Source organism: Zalophus californianus, chromosome 2, assembly GCF_009762305.2.
Source record: "Zalophus californianus isolate mZalCal1 chromosome 2, mZalCal1.pri.v2, whole genome shotgun sequence".
Classification (NCBI taxonomy): domain Eukaryota; kingdom Metazoa; phylum Chordata; class Mammalia; order Carnivora; family Otariidae; genus Zalophus; species Zalophus californianus.
In genome coordinates, this window is record NC_045596.1 from 4,354,686 (window position 1) to 4,373,774 (window position 19,089).

At 43.5% G+C, this 19,089-nt stretch overlaps 1 protein-coding gene across 6 annotated transcripts in view; it reads right to left on the reverse strand.

Moving 5' to 3' along the window:
* KIAA0232 (KIAA0232 ortholog) overlaps positions 1 to 19,089 on the reverse strand; it is an 87,621-nt gene that overhangs the window by 44,687 nt on the left and 23,845 nt on the right. For 4 of the 6 annotated variants that reach the window (XM_035726095.1, XM_027598434.2, XM_027598431.2 and 1 more), the window contains exon 2: positions 6,061 to 6,557. In XM_035726095.1, coding sequence (XP_035581988.1) covers positions 6,061 to 6,291 — 231 coding nt within the window. In that variant the 5' untranslated portion in view covers positions 6,292 to 6,557. Of the gene's footprint in view, positions 1 to 6,060; positions 6,558 to 10,943; positions 11,010 to 13,511; positions 13,571 to 19,089 lie in introns of those variants that run through there. The other 2 variants (XM_035726093.1, XM_035726094.1) reach the window with 2 other exon arrangements.

A 19,089-nucleotide genomic window follows, 5' to 3' on the forward strand; every position in this document is an offset into this window, starting at 1 on the left:
GCCATGACCAAGCTGTCCTACCAGGAGCGGGGAGTCTGGGGTTGCGGTGGAAGGGGCTGGCGGGGGAGGCAGGGGTATGCTTGAGGATACAGGAAATAGATAAGGCAAGCTTCGGGGGGGGGGCACAGATTCTATGGAAGGCCCTGGGTCAGGCTGCCACTGAGGACAGCTGTAGCCTCTGGACATTTCAAGTTTTTATTTTCTATTTTTATTTTTTTAAGATTTTAAGTAATCTCTACATCCAACATGGGGCTCAAACCTACAACCCTGAGATCAAAAGTCACAGGCCCCACTGACTAAGCTAGCTGGGCGCCCCTGGACATTTGAAGTTTTTAAATCAATAAAGGCTCCCAATTGACTAGCTGTGTGATCCTGGGCAAGTAACTCTGCCACCACATCTAAGTACCTCCACCTATGGGGCTGAGCGCACAGGGCCAACAGGGAGGTAGAAGGCAGGGAGAGTGAGCGCACGGACTTACGGCTGCCTCGTGAGTGTTTGTCTTTACTACCACTTCTGTGTAAGCAAGACCAAGCGGGACTCTCTGTCATCATCACACGCCCCTGATTCAGATTTCTTGATGTTGAGAACATTCATGTATAAAGACACAAAAAATGTTTTAATAAACTCTTGGATGATAGTTTTAATTTACTAATCATAGAAGAAAGAAAATTAAGAAGGTGTGGGGTTCTAAGAATGGGGTAGTGAAAGGCAGTCCCATCTTCCTAAAATAACTCTTCCTACTCATGAAAGATTATGGGGAATTTGCTGTTGACCAGCAACCCACCACAACCTTGAGGCAAGAAAAGTAAACTCCTACCTTTAAATTACAGTTTTACTGTAAGCTTCCCTTTTAGCCAATTCTAAGTAAAACAATAAAATATTTTTGAGGGGCAACTGTGTGGCTCAGTCGCCTAGACGTCTAACTCTGGATTTCAGCTCAGGTCCTAATCTAAGGGTCATGGGTTTAAGCCTGCATTGGGCTCCGCACTGGGCGTGGAGCCTACTTATGTATATATATTTTTAAGAATTTTTAAATTTATTCATTTGAGACAGAGAGAGAGTGAGAGAGTAGGAGCAGTGACGAGGGGCAGATGAAGAGGGAGAAGCAGACTCCCTGCTCAGGACCTGGAGATCACGACCTGAGCCAAAGGCAGACGCTTAACCATCTGAGCCACCCAGGCGCCCCTTATATTTGTATGTTATATATATATATACACATTTATTTATATTATATACTATATAATATATATATTTTTTAAACAATCTAACTCAAATCTATTTTAAAAGTTAAAGACTTTATGCTCTGAGTTTCCTGGCAATGCATGCTGCCATGGAACTCACTTTTACTTTACAGGGACTCAACTCCTAATTCAAATGTGAACTAACACACATGAATTTTTCCCCACCTCTACCAACCCCGAGTACATTAAAAAACATTAAACCAATTCCACCTAGTTTCTTAAGCTTGCCTTTACAACAAAGTGTTGTTATTCATCCAATAATTATTTGTTATATTTGAAAACAAACAGAAACAACAAAACTCTCTAATGATAAACACTGGGCACATGATTTGGGTCTGGCAGACATGAGTTTACATCCTGACTCGTTACTGTGTGGCCTTAGGCAGCTCACCAAACCTCCTCGGAATGTCCACTTCCACACGGAGTAGACAGAATACTCCTCACCCTCAAGGTACGGAAGGAAGGCTGAGACAGTCCCTTTAGCACACGGCTGCCGCTGCCCTGGGCCTGCTGTGGTGCTCTCTACGTGACGGGGCCACTGATCTTAAAAGGAGAAAGGCATTACACTAGACTGCCAACTAGCAGATGCAGAGGGACAACAGAGTTAGAGCAGTCACCGGGTACAAGTGATTCAGGCGGAGTCATCTAGGCCCAGCAGAAGTGCCAGTCTCCCGCACAGGTCACAGGTCACCTGGGAAAGAGAACTCAGCTTCGCACCGGAGAAACGCGGCAGACGTCAGCAAAGCCAGCGCTGCCACCAGGAAGCCGACTGACGTCATGTGCATTTACTGAGGTGCAGGGAAAAGAAGGGGACTCCACCGCTCATGCAACGTCACTGCCATCAACACATAGGCTGATGCTAAACAGGAGCAAACATCAGACGAGCCCGAAGGTAAGGATATGCCGCAAAACAGCAGGCCTGTAATCTTCAAAAATGTCAACGTCGTGAGCCACAGAGGAAAGACATGGAACTCTTCCAGATTAAAGGACCCAAGAGGAGCACCCACTGAAGTCAGTGTGTGGTCTCCAACTGGATCCTGGACGAGGGGAACACTGCGATGCAGGACATTACTGGGACAATGGATAAAAAGGGAACACTGACGTATATTATATACCAATGCGTTGGTGTTAATTTTCCTGAATTTTATAATTCTCATGGCTATCTAAGAGAAAGTCCAATCTTAAGAAACATATGCTGATTTAATTAGGGTAAGTATCAAAATGAGAGGGGAGAAATAAAGCAAAAGCAGGAAAATATGATCAACAGGTGACTGAGTAAAGAGTACACAAGAGGGGCGCCTGGATGGCTCAGTCGTCAAGTGTCTGCCTTCGGCTCAGGTCGTGATCCCAGGACCCTGGGATCGAGCCCCGCATCCCGCTCCCTGCTCAGCGGGAAGCCTGCTTCTCCCTCTCCCCCTGCTTGTGTTCCCTCTCTTGCTGTCTCTCTGTCAAATAAATACATAAAATCTTTAAAAAAAAAAAACCACTTCATTGGGTTAAAAAAAAAAAAGAGTACATACACAAGAGTTCCTCATCCTGTTTCGTCATTCTGATGTTTTTGAAATTATTTCACAAGAAGTCAAAAATGTTTGGGGTTCCTGGGTGGCTCAGTCGTTAAGCGTCTGCCTTCAGCTCAGGTTATGATCCCAGGGTCCTGGGATCGAGCCCCACATCGGGCTCCCTGCTCAGCGGGAAGCCTGCTTCTTCCTCTCCCACTCCCCCTGCTTGTGTTCCTGCTCTCACTGTCTCTCTCTCTCTCTGTCAAATAAAGAAAGAAAATCTAAAAAAAAAAAAAAAAAAGTCAAAAATGTTTAAGAAGAGTATCTGGGGGCGCTTGGGGGGGCTCAGTCGGTGAAGCGTCCGCCTTCGGCTCAGGTCATGATCTCAGGGCCCTGGGATCGCCCTGAACTGGGCTCTCTGCTCAGCAGGAAGCCTGCTTCTCCCTCTCCCTCTACTCCACTCCCTGCTGGTGCCTTCTCTCTCCCTCTCCCTCTCCCTCAAATAAATAAAATCTTAAAAAAAAAAAAAGATGATGAATATCTGATTTCTGTGCTCAAAGACATTATAATCTACTGGGAAAGATAGTATTTTCTAATAGCTGCAAAGAAGAGCTCTCCACTAGAAACATCGAGTATGGAAGCAGATGACGCAGGTCCTTGGGGAGCGAGCAAAGGACTTGCAGGGTGCAGCCACAGGGGCCCTGAAGGGCAGGTCAGAACCGGGCTTCATACCTACATCTGAAAGTGACAGGTAGCGAGCTCCTAAGGAGCTGCGAGGGCCCTTACCGGAGCATGGTAATCACGAGCAAAACAAGAAAGGAAGGAAATAAAAGAGAAAGAAGAATCTGTGGACACAAAGTGACTGCGGAGCATCCATAGCGTCCACACGTCAGAGGTGCTGCTCTCCAGAGCCGCGTGGGACCCCCCGGCGATGCCACTGCCGCATTTACAGCCCTGCTCAAAGCAGAGGCCTGCGCTCAACTCTGCTGGGTATCCCGCCTCCCGGGACCATGGCGGGTCAGCCTTTCTTCCTACCCAATCACCCTGGGCAGCTGAGACCAAGGTCCTGTGCAGAATCTGTTTCTTAGAACTCAGGAGCTCTTCATGGGTTTGTTTTAACCAAGATCAGGAAAAATGAGAGATTAAACGTGGCAGATAAGGCTTGTAGCTGCAGAAATAGCCTTAAAACTGGCCATCTGCAAGTCAAGATTAGACTATTCACGGACGGAGGGTGCGAAAAGACTCAAGGAAACAGACCCCCCAAAGTGGAGTCGTCTGGCCTCCAGATGAGGAGCTCAGCCACCACAATCTGACCCAAGGATCAAGAACCACAACTGGCCAGCGTCTGAATCACAGAAGGTGGACAAGGCCCTCCATTCCCCTACCCCCTGCTAGGGAGACTGCCCACGGCTCTGAGCCCAAACTCTCCTCTGGGGGTACAGTGAGCACAGCCTCCCCTGGAGTCATGGGAAAGTAACATTGGGGCTAACTGACCTCCTAGGCCACCTCTTACTAAAACAAGTATTGTTTTCAGTTTGACCTTCCCCATTGGCACGGGACTTGGCACTGGGCTGAGGGGAAGAGTATTTTAGGAGGCTTTATTTCCCTTTCGATTCCAGACATGTTCTGTTTTCACTAACCTTTATCTGTCCTGCCTCCTAAAGATGAAGCGGCACTCTGGAAGGAGAACCAAGCTGGGCAGTTGGACATGGAGAGCTGCCTTGCCCCTGACCTTCCTTTCCCAAGAAAGGAACCAGAGGAATTCCAAACACGTCTCAACAGAGAGGTGTCAACTAGAACCCGAATAGTAGGTTCTGTGCTTCATTCCCTTCTCGATGCCCTACCGCATGTAGTACATAAATACTTTGTGCTAATAAACTTACTGGTGTTGATAAAATATTCTAGGCAGATACTGTTAACACAAAATCCTCAGAGTACACGATTTTTGAGTTAAGAGAAGTATTTTCCTCATACCTGGAAATAAAAATTCTGATGTTTGTAGATTAAACATTTTATTTGCCCTTAAAAACATATATATATTACATTTACCGGGAAGATGATAGAAAATAGTAGAGCCTTAGTAAAGAAATCGGACAAAATTGTGATTACCAACATGATTATTAGGTTATATCTCAACCCCCTGAAAATGCTAACCTAATTCTCAGTAGCCAAGGCAGTAAGCAAATGGAAGCAGGGAAAATACACCTGTGTCCAGCTAGAAAGGAAAAGGAACACCAGCAGTAAGAAAACACACTCTATACAGCTGATGAGTGAGGAACGTTAAACACAGTGGTGAAATGCTGTATTTATAGTACTTGGAGGCTTTTCTTTTTTTTTTTTAAGATTTTATTTATTTACTCATGAGAGACAGAGAGAGAGAGAAGCAGAGGGAGAAGCAGGCTCCCAAGAAGCAGGGAGCCCGATGTGGGACTCGATCCCAGGACCCCGGGATCATGACCTGAGCCGAAGGCAGACGCTTAACCATCTGAGCCACCCAGGCGCCCAACTTGGAGGCTTTTCTGTGGTTTGGAAGCCACTCTGTTCTGTCAGTGAAACTTTATTCCTGCTTTCAGTGTTAGTAACAATGGTTTAGAACAATAACAACAAAAATAGCCACAAAACACTCGGTTTCATGTGAACTCTGCACACAGAAGTCACCCAGAGCCCATGTGGTCACTGGTGACAGGGAGGCCTCACTTTCAGGAGCAATTCTTAGAAGGTGGGACCAGAACTGGGTTTTGTTTTGTTTTTCTCTCTCAAGAACCTAGATTTGCTTACTTTCTCACTTTCAACTCAGCACCGAAATCAGATAAACCTGTAATGGCCAACTAACGGGGTGACCTACGATGACTTACAGCAATGTTACGTGCTTCACCCAGCTTCTAAGTCCACTGGTTGGTAACACACACTTTGGTTAACCAGCAGTTTAACATGAAAATGAAGGGCTCAACCCTGGAATGTTAAAAAGTATCCCAGACCCAAGGGTTACAAGGTCCGGTGGCTGCGTGGGAGGCCCCTAAGCGGCAGAGAGCCGCGCTACTGCAAGGCTGCGGGTCGCCACCCTCCTGGCCCGCAACCAGACCAGAGCTAGGGCGCGGCCACGTGGAGAAAGTCTCCCAGCGGAGAAAGCAGCCAAACTCACGCCCGCCCCCCGCCCCGACCCACCCGGCTGCCGGGCCGGGGCAGCTCCCTCCACGCCGCCCAGCAGGCCAGGGGTCTGTGGCCAGACGAGCCAACAGGCCCGTAAGAGCGCTCTAGAAGAGAAATGCCAACATGCGGACACCACCAGGGGCTGTCCCAACCCCGACGAGGGTGATACCTGTTCCTGCAGCTCGTAGTCATAGCTGTCATGCAGCAGAAGACTGAGGACGTAGCGGGTGTAAATCATGGCATCGATGCCACATTTCTCCAGCTCCTGCCCCAGCCAGGTCTGCACTGGGCCCAGAGCATGAAGCAGAGACATTTCAGAAACAGATACGGGGCCTGGATAAGAGCTTGCGGAGCTTTCAGATGGTAAACCATCCACGACAACTGTACAGATAGGGCGCATGAATTTAGGTTGCTGACATCCTTAAAATGTGAAGCATTTTCTGCAGTTGATGTTCTGTTGGTATCTGGAGGGGATTTTCACTCCAGTAGAAAGGAGAGATGCTTGACATCTAGGATAAGCATCTATTTTTGCTGGCAGTCAGCCATCAGAACAGAATTTCCCTCTTCAGGCATAACCAGTGAATCAACATCCTGACAGTAATACACATGTACATGTGATGTTCTACTTTACTTTCATTGAGGCCAAATGGAAGTATCCGGCAGAACCTACAAAAATGAGAGAGAAAAAAAGGTATGCATTATACATACATATAAATTACTGATCTTTTGAGGAAAAAAAAATCCAAATGAACTTTATTGAAATTTGGTGTTTTAGAACACGGATTTCTTTTTGCTGTAATGTTTGACATTTTAAAACAAGTGACATTTCAAAATTTTAAGCTTAATATCATTTAAAAGGAAAACTCAGAAATTTACATTGTGGTGCTTGTGCTCAATCAAAACAATGTTTTTTTTGCTATCTCAAGAGACTGGGCTAATAAAATTTTGTTCATCCTTAATGCTGAAAGAATCTGTGTGGTAACAAATCACTAGTTCAATTTTTGAGTGTAACAGACACAAGCAGCTAAATTGTAATTTCATTTAAACAATGGTTAAAAAGTAGTCTTTTAAATTGAAGATTTCATAAAGGTAATCATCTCGTATGGCTAAAAGATTTGCAAGGCTGCTCACTACTTATTTCATAAAAGTTAAGGTAAAACATGGATTTGGCTCATAGCCACACCAGGCTGGATGGTTAAACCTGCTTTTTTCTACTATACCTCGGCTGACAGTTTGCCTACTTGTGTGAAAGAAGCCATGCTCTTAATAGCTTTCCCTTAAGTTAGCCTACTTTCAACATGTCAAACTAATCTAATGGCCTTATTAAATCACTCATGCCACCAGAAGACGAAAACTACCACAGTGACAGGTAAATCTCATGGGCTCAGCATGAATTTCAGCAGACAATAAGAGGGTTACCAAAAGTGACTTTTAGGGGCACCTGGGTGGCTCAGTCAGTTAAGCATCCAACTCCTGATTTAGGCTCAGGTCATGGTCTCCCAGGCATGAGATTCAGCCCCATGTCAGGCTCCCTGCTCAGCAGGGAGTCTGCTTGAGATCTTTTCCCTCTCCCTCTAACGCTCACCCTGCTCACCTACTCTCTCTCTAAAAAAATAAATAAATCTTTAAAAAAAAAAGTGATTTTAGGGACGCCTGGGTGGCTCAGTCGGTTAAGTGTCTGCCTTCAGCTCAGCTCATGATCCCAAGGTCCTGGGATCAAGTCCCGCATCAGGCTCCCTGCTCAGTGGGGAGCCTGCTTCTCCCTCTGCCTGCCGCTCCCCCTGCTTGTGCATGCGTGCTCTCTCTAATAAATAAATAATCTTTTTTAAAAAGTGACTTTTAAAGGAGAAATATTAGTAAAACATGAAGTCTGAAAGACTCTTCACCAAAGATTTAAGACTCCATTTCTTGCATTTCATGAATAACTACATAGTACGTTTTACATACATTAAATATAAAGAAAAACTGTTTAAACCTACCATAGGACTAAGTTATTAGATTAAGTTGTCATTAATGTATATTCTATGTTTTAAAATTTTCCCTACCATACTGTCTTTTCTGAATTATGGAAAACAGGGGTGCCTGGGTGGCTCAGTCGGTTAAGTGTCTGCCTTTGGCTCGGGTCATGATCCTGGGGTCCTGGAATCGAGCCCCACGTCAGGCTCTCTGCACAGCCAGGAGCCTGTTTCTCCCTCTCCCTTCCCTGCCGCTCCCCCTTTTGTGCTCTCTGTCAAATAAATAAGTAAAAACTTAAAAAAAAAATTGAATTATGGAAAACAGATAAAGCAAACGTTTTTCTATAATTTTAACCTGCTGAAATTTTCCAGCTAACTCTCAAAATTAAAACACTTTTCATTAGTTCTTTAATATTTTTGGATCTTAGGATGGCAGACAGATCAATTAAACAATACACTGAATTCTAGGGACATCCCCTAAAGCAAGGTAACAAGCTGGTACTCATTCAATGAAGATCAACCAAGACTGAGAGCAGATGAAGCAACAGCTGAAAGAGCTGGATGAAAGATCTAAGGCAGCCTGAGCTCACAGCAAACAGCACCAGAGATTGGCAGAGGGCAGCCCTCCAGAATTCAGCAGAGTATTAATCAGGGCATGCATATGAGGAACTCCCTGAGCGCAGGAAAGGATCATCATGAAGATTAGGCGGAAATAGGACCTGATGCTCAGCATGGCCAGGAAGGACTTGATGCTCACCAGCCAGACTTGAAAACCTCCTAATTCAGGGACACTGGGTACTCAGAAGGCTCCTAACTTAGGAAGGGGAAGCAACTAGCCCTAGACAGAAATGCGTGTGCTTAACACATCCTAAAAGGAAGACCTGGAAGGACCAAACTATTTCTAATTTCACTATGGTCCCAAAACAAACCTCAAGAAATTTATAGGAACACAAAAAATACCTAGCACCTAACAAAGTAACATTTAGGGGCGCCTGGATGGCTCAGTCGGTTCAGCGTCCGCCTCTTGGTTTTGGCTCAGGTCCTGATCTCAAGGTCATGGGATCGAGCCATACAACAGGATCCAAGCTTGGCATGGAGTCTACTGGAGAGTTTTTCCCCCTCCTTCTCCTTCCACCTCTACTCCTCTCCCTGCTTGTGCTCTCTCAAATAAATAATATCTTTAAAAAAGAAAAAAAAAGTAAAATTTACAATGGTTGGCACCTAATAAAAAATTAGCAGACATGCAAAGAAGCAGGCACAAAGGAAGTAGAAATTAAGAGAAAAATAAATTCACTGAAACCAACTCAGAATTGATACAAAAGTGAGATTTAGCAGAGAGGACTCTGAAGCAGTTATTATGACAAAAGGCCATATATGAGTAGGGAACAGAAAATATAAAGATTGAAAGTCAAACATCTACAGATGAAAACTACAACGTCAGAGATGAAAAGCAGGCAGCATGGGGAAACAGCAGATCAGCCACTTCAGAAGGAAAGAATCCAGAGTCTTTTTTTTTTTTTAAAGATTTTATTTATTTATTTGACAGAGAGAGAGAGAGAGACAGTGAGAGCAGGAACACAAGCAGGGGTTGGGGGAGAGGGAGAAGCAGGCTTCCCGGCAAGCCAGGAGCCCGACGTGGGGCTGGATCCCAGAATCCTGGGATCATGACCTGAGCCGAAGGCAGACGCTTAACGACTGAGCCACCCAGGGGCCCCCAAGAGTCCAGAGTCTTAAACTGCAAAAGAAACTACAAAAATGAAACAGAGAGAGAAAAGAATAAATTAAGAAATCTAACATATGTTTAGTTGGAGGAGAAAGAGAAGAAAGTCAAAGAAATATTTGAAGAAATAATGACCAACATTTTCCCAAAATTGATGACCGCTGAACACACAGATCCATGAAGTTCGCTGAACTCTAAACACAAGAGACATGAAGAAACTGACACCTAGGCTTCCTGCAGCAAAACCATCCAAAGAGTAAAGAGAAGAAGCTCAAAGCTGCCGGGAAGAAGAGACATTAGGTAGAACAAAGGATGAATAAGGACACCAAGTTTCTTGTCAGAAACGTGGAAAGGAGAAGATAATCGGGCAAAAAATGTTTAAGGACTGGAAGAAAAACCCATCAACTTAGAATTTTATACTCATCACAAAATCTTCCACAACAAAGGTGAAACAAAGACTCAGATTTGCAAAAGCTGGAAGATTCCAGCAGCAGCAGCAGAAAGCCATCAGAAATGTTACAGGAAGTCCTTTGGGCAGAAGGACAATGACACCAGAACAAAACGTGCATCCACTCAAAGGAACAAAGAGCACCGGAAACAGTACAACCACATTTTTATTATTTCAGTATCTTTCAAAGATAATTCCACTATTGAAACAAAAATAGTAACAATTTATTGTGAGGTTTGCAACATACATAGAAGCAAAATGGAGGGCAACAGAGCACAAAGGCCAAAGGGGAAAATCAAATACTACTGTAACCTGCTCCTTCCATATTCCCTGCAATGGTAGAATGGCACTTGGAGACAGACTGATATGATAGCTGTTAATAATCACAATAAATGGAAACGGTTGAACCAACCAATTAAAAAGCAGGCGGTCAAACTGGATTTTTAAAACGGCAAGACCCAGATATATTATGCTGCTTATAAAAATATCCACATTAAATATAAAGGCAGAGACAGGTTCAAAGTAAAAGGATGGTAAAAGATATACCATGCCAACACTGACAAAAAGCAAGGTGGAGGGGGCCCAGGTGGCTCAGTCAGATGGGCAGCTAACTCTTGATTTTGGCTCAGGTTGTGATCTTGGGAACCTGGGATTGGCCTCCGTGTTGGGCTCTGCACTTGGCAGGGAGTCTGCTTGAGGCTTCTCTCTCCCTCTCCCTCTGCCCCTCTTCTTGCTCGCCCTCTCTCACTCACACTCAGTCTCTCTCTAAAATAAATAAATCTTTAAAAAAAAGAAAAAAGTACAAGGTGGAATGTCTACATTAATATCTGACAGATTTCAGAGCAGAGGGTTAACAGAGGTGAAGGTCATTTCGAAATGATAAAGGGGTCAATTACCAAGAGGATGTAACAGTCCTATTTATTATATACCTGGTAGCAGAGTTTCCAAATGCATGAAAACTGATAGAATTTCAAGGAGAAATAAACAAATCCATGATCGTACTAGATTTCAAAATCCCTCTCTCAATCACTGAAAGAAGTAAACAGAAAATCAATAAGGATTTAGGAAACTAGAGCAACATTATTATCAATCAGACAGAAGACTGTATTCTGGGCTCTAAAGAAAGTTGCAACTAGGGGCACCTGGGTGGCTCAGTTGGTTGAGCAACTGCCTTCGGCTCAGGTCATGATCCTGGAGTCCTGGGATCGAGTCCCGCATCGGGCTCCCGGCTCAGCGGGACGTCTGCTTCTCCCTCTGACCCTCCTCCCTCTCATGCTCTCTGTCTCTCATTCTCTCTCTCTCTCTCAAAATAATATATTAAAAAAAAAAAGAAAGTTGCAACTAAAAGGATTCAAATCCTACAAAATATATTCTCTGAGGACATGGAACTAAATTATAAACTAATCAGGGGCACCTGGGTGGCTCAGTCTGTTGGGTGTCCAACTGATTTTGGTTCAGGTCATGATCTCAGGGGTTGTGAGATCGAGCCCCGTGTCAGGCTCCATGATAGGCATGGAAACTGCTTGAGATTTTCTCTCTCCCTAGCATCTCCCCAGCTCTCTCTCTCTCTCTAAAAGAAAAAAGAAAAAAAAAGGTTTCAACCCAACCATAGGATTCTCTCTGTTGTCATTAAGAGATTTCACACTTCTTTAGCCAAGTGCAAGGATTCAAGAAGTGGGTGAAAAAAAATCAGCATACAAATGCAAAATGAAGTACACTGAACTCCCAAGATCTCATCAAAGCTGGTTAAAATCTGCCCTTGTGGGGTGCCTGGGTGGCTCAGTCATTAAGCGTCTGCCTTCGGCTCAGGTCATGATCCCAGGATCCTGGGATCGAGTCCCACATGGGGCTCCCTGCTCAGCAGGAAACCTGCTTCTCCCTCTCCCACGCCCCCTGCTGGTGTTCCCTCTCTCGCTGTCTCGCTCTGTCAAATAAATAAAATCTTTAAAAATCAAATCAAATCAAATCAAATCAAATCTGCCCTTGCATTTTTACCCCTAACACAACTCTTCCTTGAACTTGTTCAACAGCTGACGCCATATCATCTTTAAATAATGGGCCGTATCCCTAGAGTCACTAGCAGTTATGATCTTTTTTTTAGTTTTTAGTTCTGTAGTTGGGACTGCAGAGGACCATGGGAAAGAGCAGGGGCTGGTACGTCTGGTACCGTCAGGCTACTTGGCAGTTGTCTGTGCAATAACTGAGTGGACCCTAGTAACAGGGTCTGAGACAGAAACGCTATTAAGATGGCTCTTCCTGTACCATAATGGTAGGTCTAAATGTTTTTGAAGCCAGTGCCCATTCTCCATAATTTGAACCTCTAACTGTCAGCAGATAAACCAGGTACAGAATATTGGGCCATAACTAACCTGCTTCTCCCTAAGAAGCAAGCCTTCGATAGAGGGGAGAGCATTTGACCAAATGAGAGACTCTATTTCCAGTTCTGAACTGAAAGGAGTCTCCTAGGTATGTGGGCTCATGATTTTTAATTAAAACTTATTTTGGGCACGATCTACTACATGGTCAAAACAGAGAAAGGGTCTGACAAACCTAGGCAAAACCCATTTAATGTCTGCCTGACAAGTTCAAGAACATAGCTGGCAAACACCCAAATTTCAAACTGTTACGCTCATTCCCCAAATGAGAAATTTAGTAAGTATGAAGTTAAATTTCATTTCGGTTTAACTAAATTCTCCAAAAGTTTAAGATTTTTTTTATTTTTATTTGAGAGAGAGAGAGAAAGCTTGCACACAAGCAGGGGGAGGGGCAGAGGGACAATCAGACTCCCCACTGAGTGGGGAGCCTGACGAGGGGCTCGATCTCAGGACCCTGAGGTCATGACCTGAGCCGAAGTCAGATACTTAACCGACTGAGTCACCCAGGTGCTCCTCCCAAAGAGTTTTAAAGAAAAAGCACCACTATGTCTACTCAAAGGCTTTTTGTTTTGCTTCACTTCATTTTTTCAACATCTGATTCTCCACAGGTTTACAGAGAAAAGACGACCTTCGGATCATCTTGAGTTATCTTTCTCCCATGCAAAACTAACCCAAATCATCCTAAAGACTGGGCTGCATAAATGATCATTTAAAAGGTCCCAAAACAGGGGCGCCTGGGTGGCTCAGTCGTTAAGCGTCTGCCTCTGGCTCAGGTCATGATCTTGGAGTCCTGGGATCAAGCCCTGCATCGGGCTCCCTGCTGTGCAGGGAGTCTGCTTCTCCCTCTCCCTCCGCCCCTCCCCTCCATGCTCTCTTGCTCGCTCTCAAATAAATAAAATCTTAAAAAAAAAAAAGTCCCACAATAACACACTTATTTCAGAATATCTGTCTTTTTTACATCAAACTTTAAATGGTTTCCATTAAGGATGCAAAAAATATACACAGCTATAATTAAATGCCCATGGAAGTTTCTCTACCACTTATGTCTTCTTTAACTCTTGCAGGTAGGAAAGTACACCATCCTAACAGTCATAACATCTAGGTTTTTGTAATCAGTCTCACCTCTGCTACTTAATAGCTGGTTTTGTGCCCATTACTTCTTGGGGTCTTTGTTTTCTCACCTGTAAAACAGAATAATAAATACATGCCCTCTCTACACCTCAATCTCTCACAAGGTTGTTGCAATGAGTGAAGGAGAAGTACATCTCTGTTTCTGCGGCCTTTGCATTTCATAAACTGTCATATAAATGGAAGATATTGTTAGAAACTACCCCCCCCTCGAATTGTTTATATCTGCTTTATCTTACATGTTCCTTCACTGATGGGATTATGTGAAGAGTAGTATTTGTGTTACTCTTTTAGAACAACAAATACTCAGGCGCCTGGGTGGTTTAGTCATTGGGCATCTGCCTTCGGCTCGGGTCATGATCCCAGAGTCCTGGGACCAAGTCCCACGTCGGGCTCCCTGCTCAGCGGGAAGCCTGCTTCTCCCTCTCCCACTCCCCCTGCTTGTGTTCCCTCTCTCGCTGTGTCTTTGTCAAATAAATAAAATCTTTAAAAAAAAAAAATACTCGATTTCCCTACTATCCTTAAAACAAACAACAAACTATGAAATCTCCTTCATTTATAAGAACCAGTTTCTAGTCACATCAAAGCCTTCCCTCTTGTTAACATGTTAGTTCTCGGCTACACTGCAAAGAACTCAAAGTAGTTAAGGTGCAGAGGATGAACAGAAAAATACAACGGCTCCCTTTGATGCCCAGTTTTTTATTTGTTTTGAAATGTACACAGGTGCAGAGACCTGAGAAGCCTCACCATCCCCAAACAGCACAGACACAGAAGAGCTCCGCACACCCTGGGCTTTTTCTGTGGTCTGGTGTACAATTTCTAGAAATTTCTATTTCTAATCAAGGATTAAAAATAGCCCTGGTGGTGAATGAAAATCTTCCCCCAAGACTGGGGGACTCTGTGCAGGCTTGGGTATCGATCAAAGCCTCCAGGCCTAATATTAATCTGAGACTGGAAGTGAAAGTGCTGAGGGTGGGGGGATACCCATCATGCCCTGCTCACTCTCAGTATGCCCCCAGGAAACCTCACACCACCCTGGGTCTCCAGGAGTCAGGGCCCTGGGGCCCGGGACGTTTAGGGTTAGACCTGGGACTAGGATAACAAACTGAATTTTAAAAACAGCGTGGAGGGGAAGGGAGTGGGGGCCTGGGGCAGCTGGTGATGGACTGGGGAGGGTGTTGTCACGAGCGCTGGGTGCTGTGTACGACTGACGAATCACAGACCTGTACCCCCGAAACAAGTAATACATTATATGTTAATTAAAAAATAAAATAAAAATAAAAGCATTTACTTCTTTAACCATCTAGTCTGTATATTTTCAGTCATATAATTAGTCCCAAATGATTTGTCCACTAAGAAAAAAAGAAAACAGATCTAGAATTTAAGTTATTACCAAGTACTTTTTCAACAAATAATTAAGACATGACCACAAGTTTCAAATGAGTAATTTAGTAATGAAGGCTCTTTTTGTGGTATTGAATAAAGGGTCACTTTGAAGGAGTTCACTGATCTTCCAAAATCTCTTCCCTTGTGTAACAATTTTCCAAGAAATATAATGCTGTCTTTCTGTCCTCTTTGTAACACCACACACATTCCTAGAAGTAATTCAAATTACAGCCCCATTTGTGTTCCTAAAGAGTCATCTAGGGTGCAAGCAGCAGTGATTCCTATAAGCTCTAAGACAGACATTCTGTAGTTCAGTTTCTTTAGAGCTCAAGCAGAGCAGGCAAGTGACCAGCGGAATTTAAATGTCAAAGTGTTTCCCTTCTTCTTTTGTAATATGGTGCATATATTTTTAGGTTTGCTGAAAACACATTAAAATTATTTCAAAAGCATCATCTCTTTCTAACATGGAACATAGCTATCATCTGTGGCATGTCCTCGATTTGCTTGTGTGACAGCACAACTGATCATAAAGAGCACCAGTCAACAGTTCCAAATCGCGCTTCTCTGCACAAAACGCAAAGTGCAGATCTTGTGGAGGGAAATCTGTCCAACCGACAGACTCGCTCAACCGACAGACTCGCTCTTCTACTCTCCAAGCACTTCTGCTTTTCTGCTCAAGTGGATCACATCTACTTTCATTACAAAAGTTTGCTAAAGTATTTTTCTAAATATCAAAACAGAAGGACACCCACACACAATTTCTCTACCCTAATATAATTCATGGTATTTCCGTGTGGTCATTATCAGTGTTTTTTTTTTTCCTTTTGCATAGAACTTAAAATGTTTCCTTATTTCAACAGGCTAAATAATGATACATACTTCTGTATTCTCTGTTTTTCACCTAACATTACATCTTCCCAGTGCTGTGCCAGGGTCCAATAATGGCAGCCACCAGTCAAATGTGGCTATTTACATTTTAATTAAAAATTGGCCACACCAGCCACATTTCAAGAGCTCAAAGCCACATGTACCTAGTGGCTATTGTGCAAATATAGGACATTTCTGTCACTGAAGAAGTTCTATTGAACTAGCTTTGATTCTCTATGTTGAACTAAACAAAGAGTCACTGGCTTAACAGAATCCACGTACCCTCCTCCATGTACCTGCGGACTGTAGGAGACACTCCTCCTCATACCAGGAAGATGGGATGCTAAGCACAGCCTGAGACAGCACAATGTTCTAGAGGGACGGTGTGAGGAAGTGGAAAACATCTGCCTTTGTGTTTGATGGGTCTCAAATTTCATCAGGGCAAATGTCATTACAGTAGAAAGTAATCATGGAAGGTTCAGTGACAATGTCAAACTGTATACAGAACACCAAGAACTATGAAGCTTACTGACAAAGCAAAAAGAAAACTGAGAATAATCCAGATGGGGGCCAAATCTCAAGGTTCAAAATTCAGGAAGAAAGGTTATTTAGTCAAAATAGGGTGGATTATGCTGCAGAAACAAACAATCCCCAAATCACAGCAGCCATGTCCATCCTAGACCGGCAGGAATGCTTAGCATGATCACAGCACAACCACTCTGGGACTCTGCACACAATATGACAGTACAGTCACCAACCTTGAACCCTGCTAGTCCAGGAACCAGGGGCAAAGAAAATCTGCATCAAAGCATGCACCAGCGCTTTGGAAACTCCCTCCTGGAAGTGAGCCCCACATCCCCCTCACCCCCCACCCCCATCAAAGCAAATCTCATGGCCTCACTCCAAATAGGGGTTGGGGGAACCACTCCTCTCCCATGCCAGGGAGGAGGGAAGAACAGTAACAGGTGTCAACAGCCCTAAGGACTCTCAAAGGGGCAAAATGTGGGACTCTTGATAGGAAACAACTCTAAAGTCTAACACTACTGAAACCAGCATTCTGGTCAACCCGGGTGGAATATTTGAGGCAGATGAACTAAAATACTGCAAAAACAAAACAACCCACAAAAGAGACAAAAGTAACATGCTCAGGAAGGTTTCAGAAGGCATGAGCACTGCTGAAACATTAACACCTAAATGGCAACGAGCCAATCCCTAACTACCTAAAGCCACACTGCTCTCTTCCTGTGTCACTGAGAGCACTCACTGTCCTCCCTACTCTCCACTCTTCAATCACACTATCCTCCCAACTGCCTCCTGTGTGTGAGGAGGACAAGGCTGGAAGTTCTCCAAAGCCAAACTGTGACATATTCCACATGCTAATTAACAAAATGGTTAGGCCTTGGCAGGTGAGCGAAACTGTGTCAAACTAAACACTTTCCAAATCTAAATGGGGGAATAAATTCTGAAAGACAGCCTTGGGAAATACAATATTCAAAATACTAGCATGTGTGGGAAAACAATGAGCCCCAGTCAAGTTCTCAGCTGCCAGGTGGTAAACAACTCTAACCTAGGAGCCCCCGCTCATTCTGCCACCACCCACACGTGTGCTGGAGGCTTCATGCGTGCCAGGTAGTGGACATGCTGTTAGTGATACAAAATCAATGACCTTCAGGTTTGTTCCTTCTGTATTTACCATCCTACATTAATGGGCTTTGGGCTTTATCCTTCGGTAATCAACTTACACTTCTTCCTACTGAAACCCACCCCCTTCCACCTTCCCTTTGATCTAGTTTGGTACTTTTGCAATTTATGCCTTCACACTAACTACATACCTTTACCTGGTCTTCCTCACTACAAATTTCACAATAAATTTGACAAAGTGCTCAATATTCAAGGGCCTGAATTACCTGAAACTGTCTTTTCATAATTCCTCATTTCAGTATCAATACAATTTTCACACACACACAAAATATTCTGAAGGCGAGGGGTAAAGGATATACAAAATATAAATAGAAGAAAACAGAATAATAAAAAAAGATGTTTGAACTACTAAAACTCTAGCTTTTTAGATTCTACTACTTTTCACAAAGATCCTAAATATTTGCCCGGCAAATCAGAGAGGGCACATTTATAACAAGGTATTTTCACACATATACATAATCTCAGTGCATCAGTTTGGAACATAAGGGATCGCTCATTTTCTTTAGTAGGTTAGCATGCCTTCAGAGCGAGAATCTATTACCAGAAGAGAAAATCCACAGAGAATCTACAGCCTAAACCAGAACTCTTATCACTGAAGAAATGACCGGCTAAAAGCTGATCATATGCACCTGTTCAGCCTCTGTATCTGAAAATGTAAATATGGAGAGTCAGACCTACAGTCGCTTCCCCATCTAGAAACGTGCCAAGTCCTAGGAAATGAATAAGGCTTCTGTTTAAGACAATATAATCAAGACTAGTGTGGGACATGAGTGCTTTCCATGCAAATAGAAGAGCTGCATAGAGATTAAATTCCATTTTTATTAGCCAGGCTATCAGAAATGAACTGATTAGCGTATATTCTCCAGTAATAATTAAAATGAGTTATTTCATGAATGTAGGGTTCTTCTTCTAGATAACAGTATTACTCAATAGTAACAGGAACTAGCAAAGGTGCTTACTAAATTGCAGACACAGAGCAGACCCAGTTAGTCTCTAAGTTGAAAAGATAAGAAAAAGGAAGAACCAACTGATGATGACCAGTGAAAGGATCCAGTTCTACAGAGAGTCAGAAGTACAAGATAGACTCCCACTAAAGCAAAAACAAATGGTAACTAGATCACGTGTGTAATGAGACTAAACGAAAGGGAAGAGCTTTCAGTCCAGCCTGGATAAATTCTCCCCTGCTGGTGTGCTGTTGACACGCGCTAACAGAACTGAAAGTCTGGGTCAGCCTCTAAGTTCTCAGAGTTGTAATGGGCCTAACCAGAGGGAGGTAAACTGCTTATGCAAAGTAACATTATTTTATTTCTAACTTTTAATCCGCCATTGCCAGTTATTTAATAATTCATTCTCGTCTGTTAATATTTCTGGTTTGAAAAGCTAGGCTGATTTTCCCAGATTGACATCTCTTTGCAGGTTATCACATTACAATAACCAGTGTTTATCATTCACCTAGATCTATTAGACATTAGAATTTCATTAGCAGGGCTACAGAATGGCAGTTTTTATGCCTTCAAAAAAGTCCTTATTGGAGACTTACAAAAATGTCGTTTTTCCCTGGAAGGGGCAAACCACACATCAGGCAGTTTACAGAATGAAAAACCATGAGGAAAGCCCT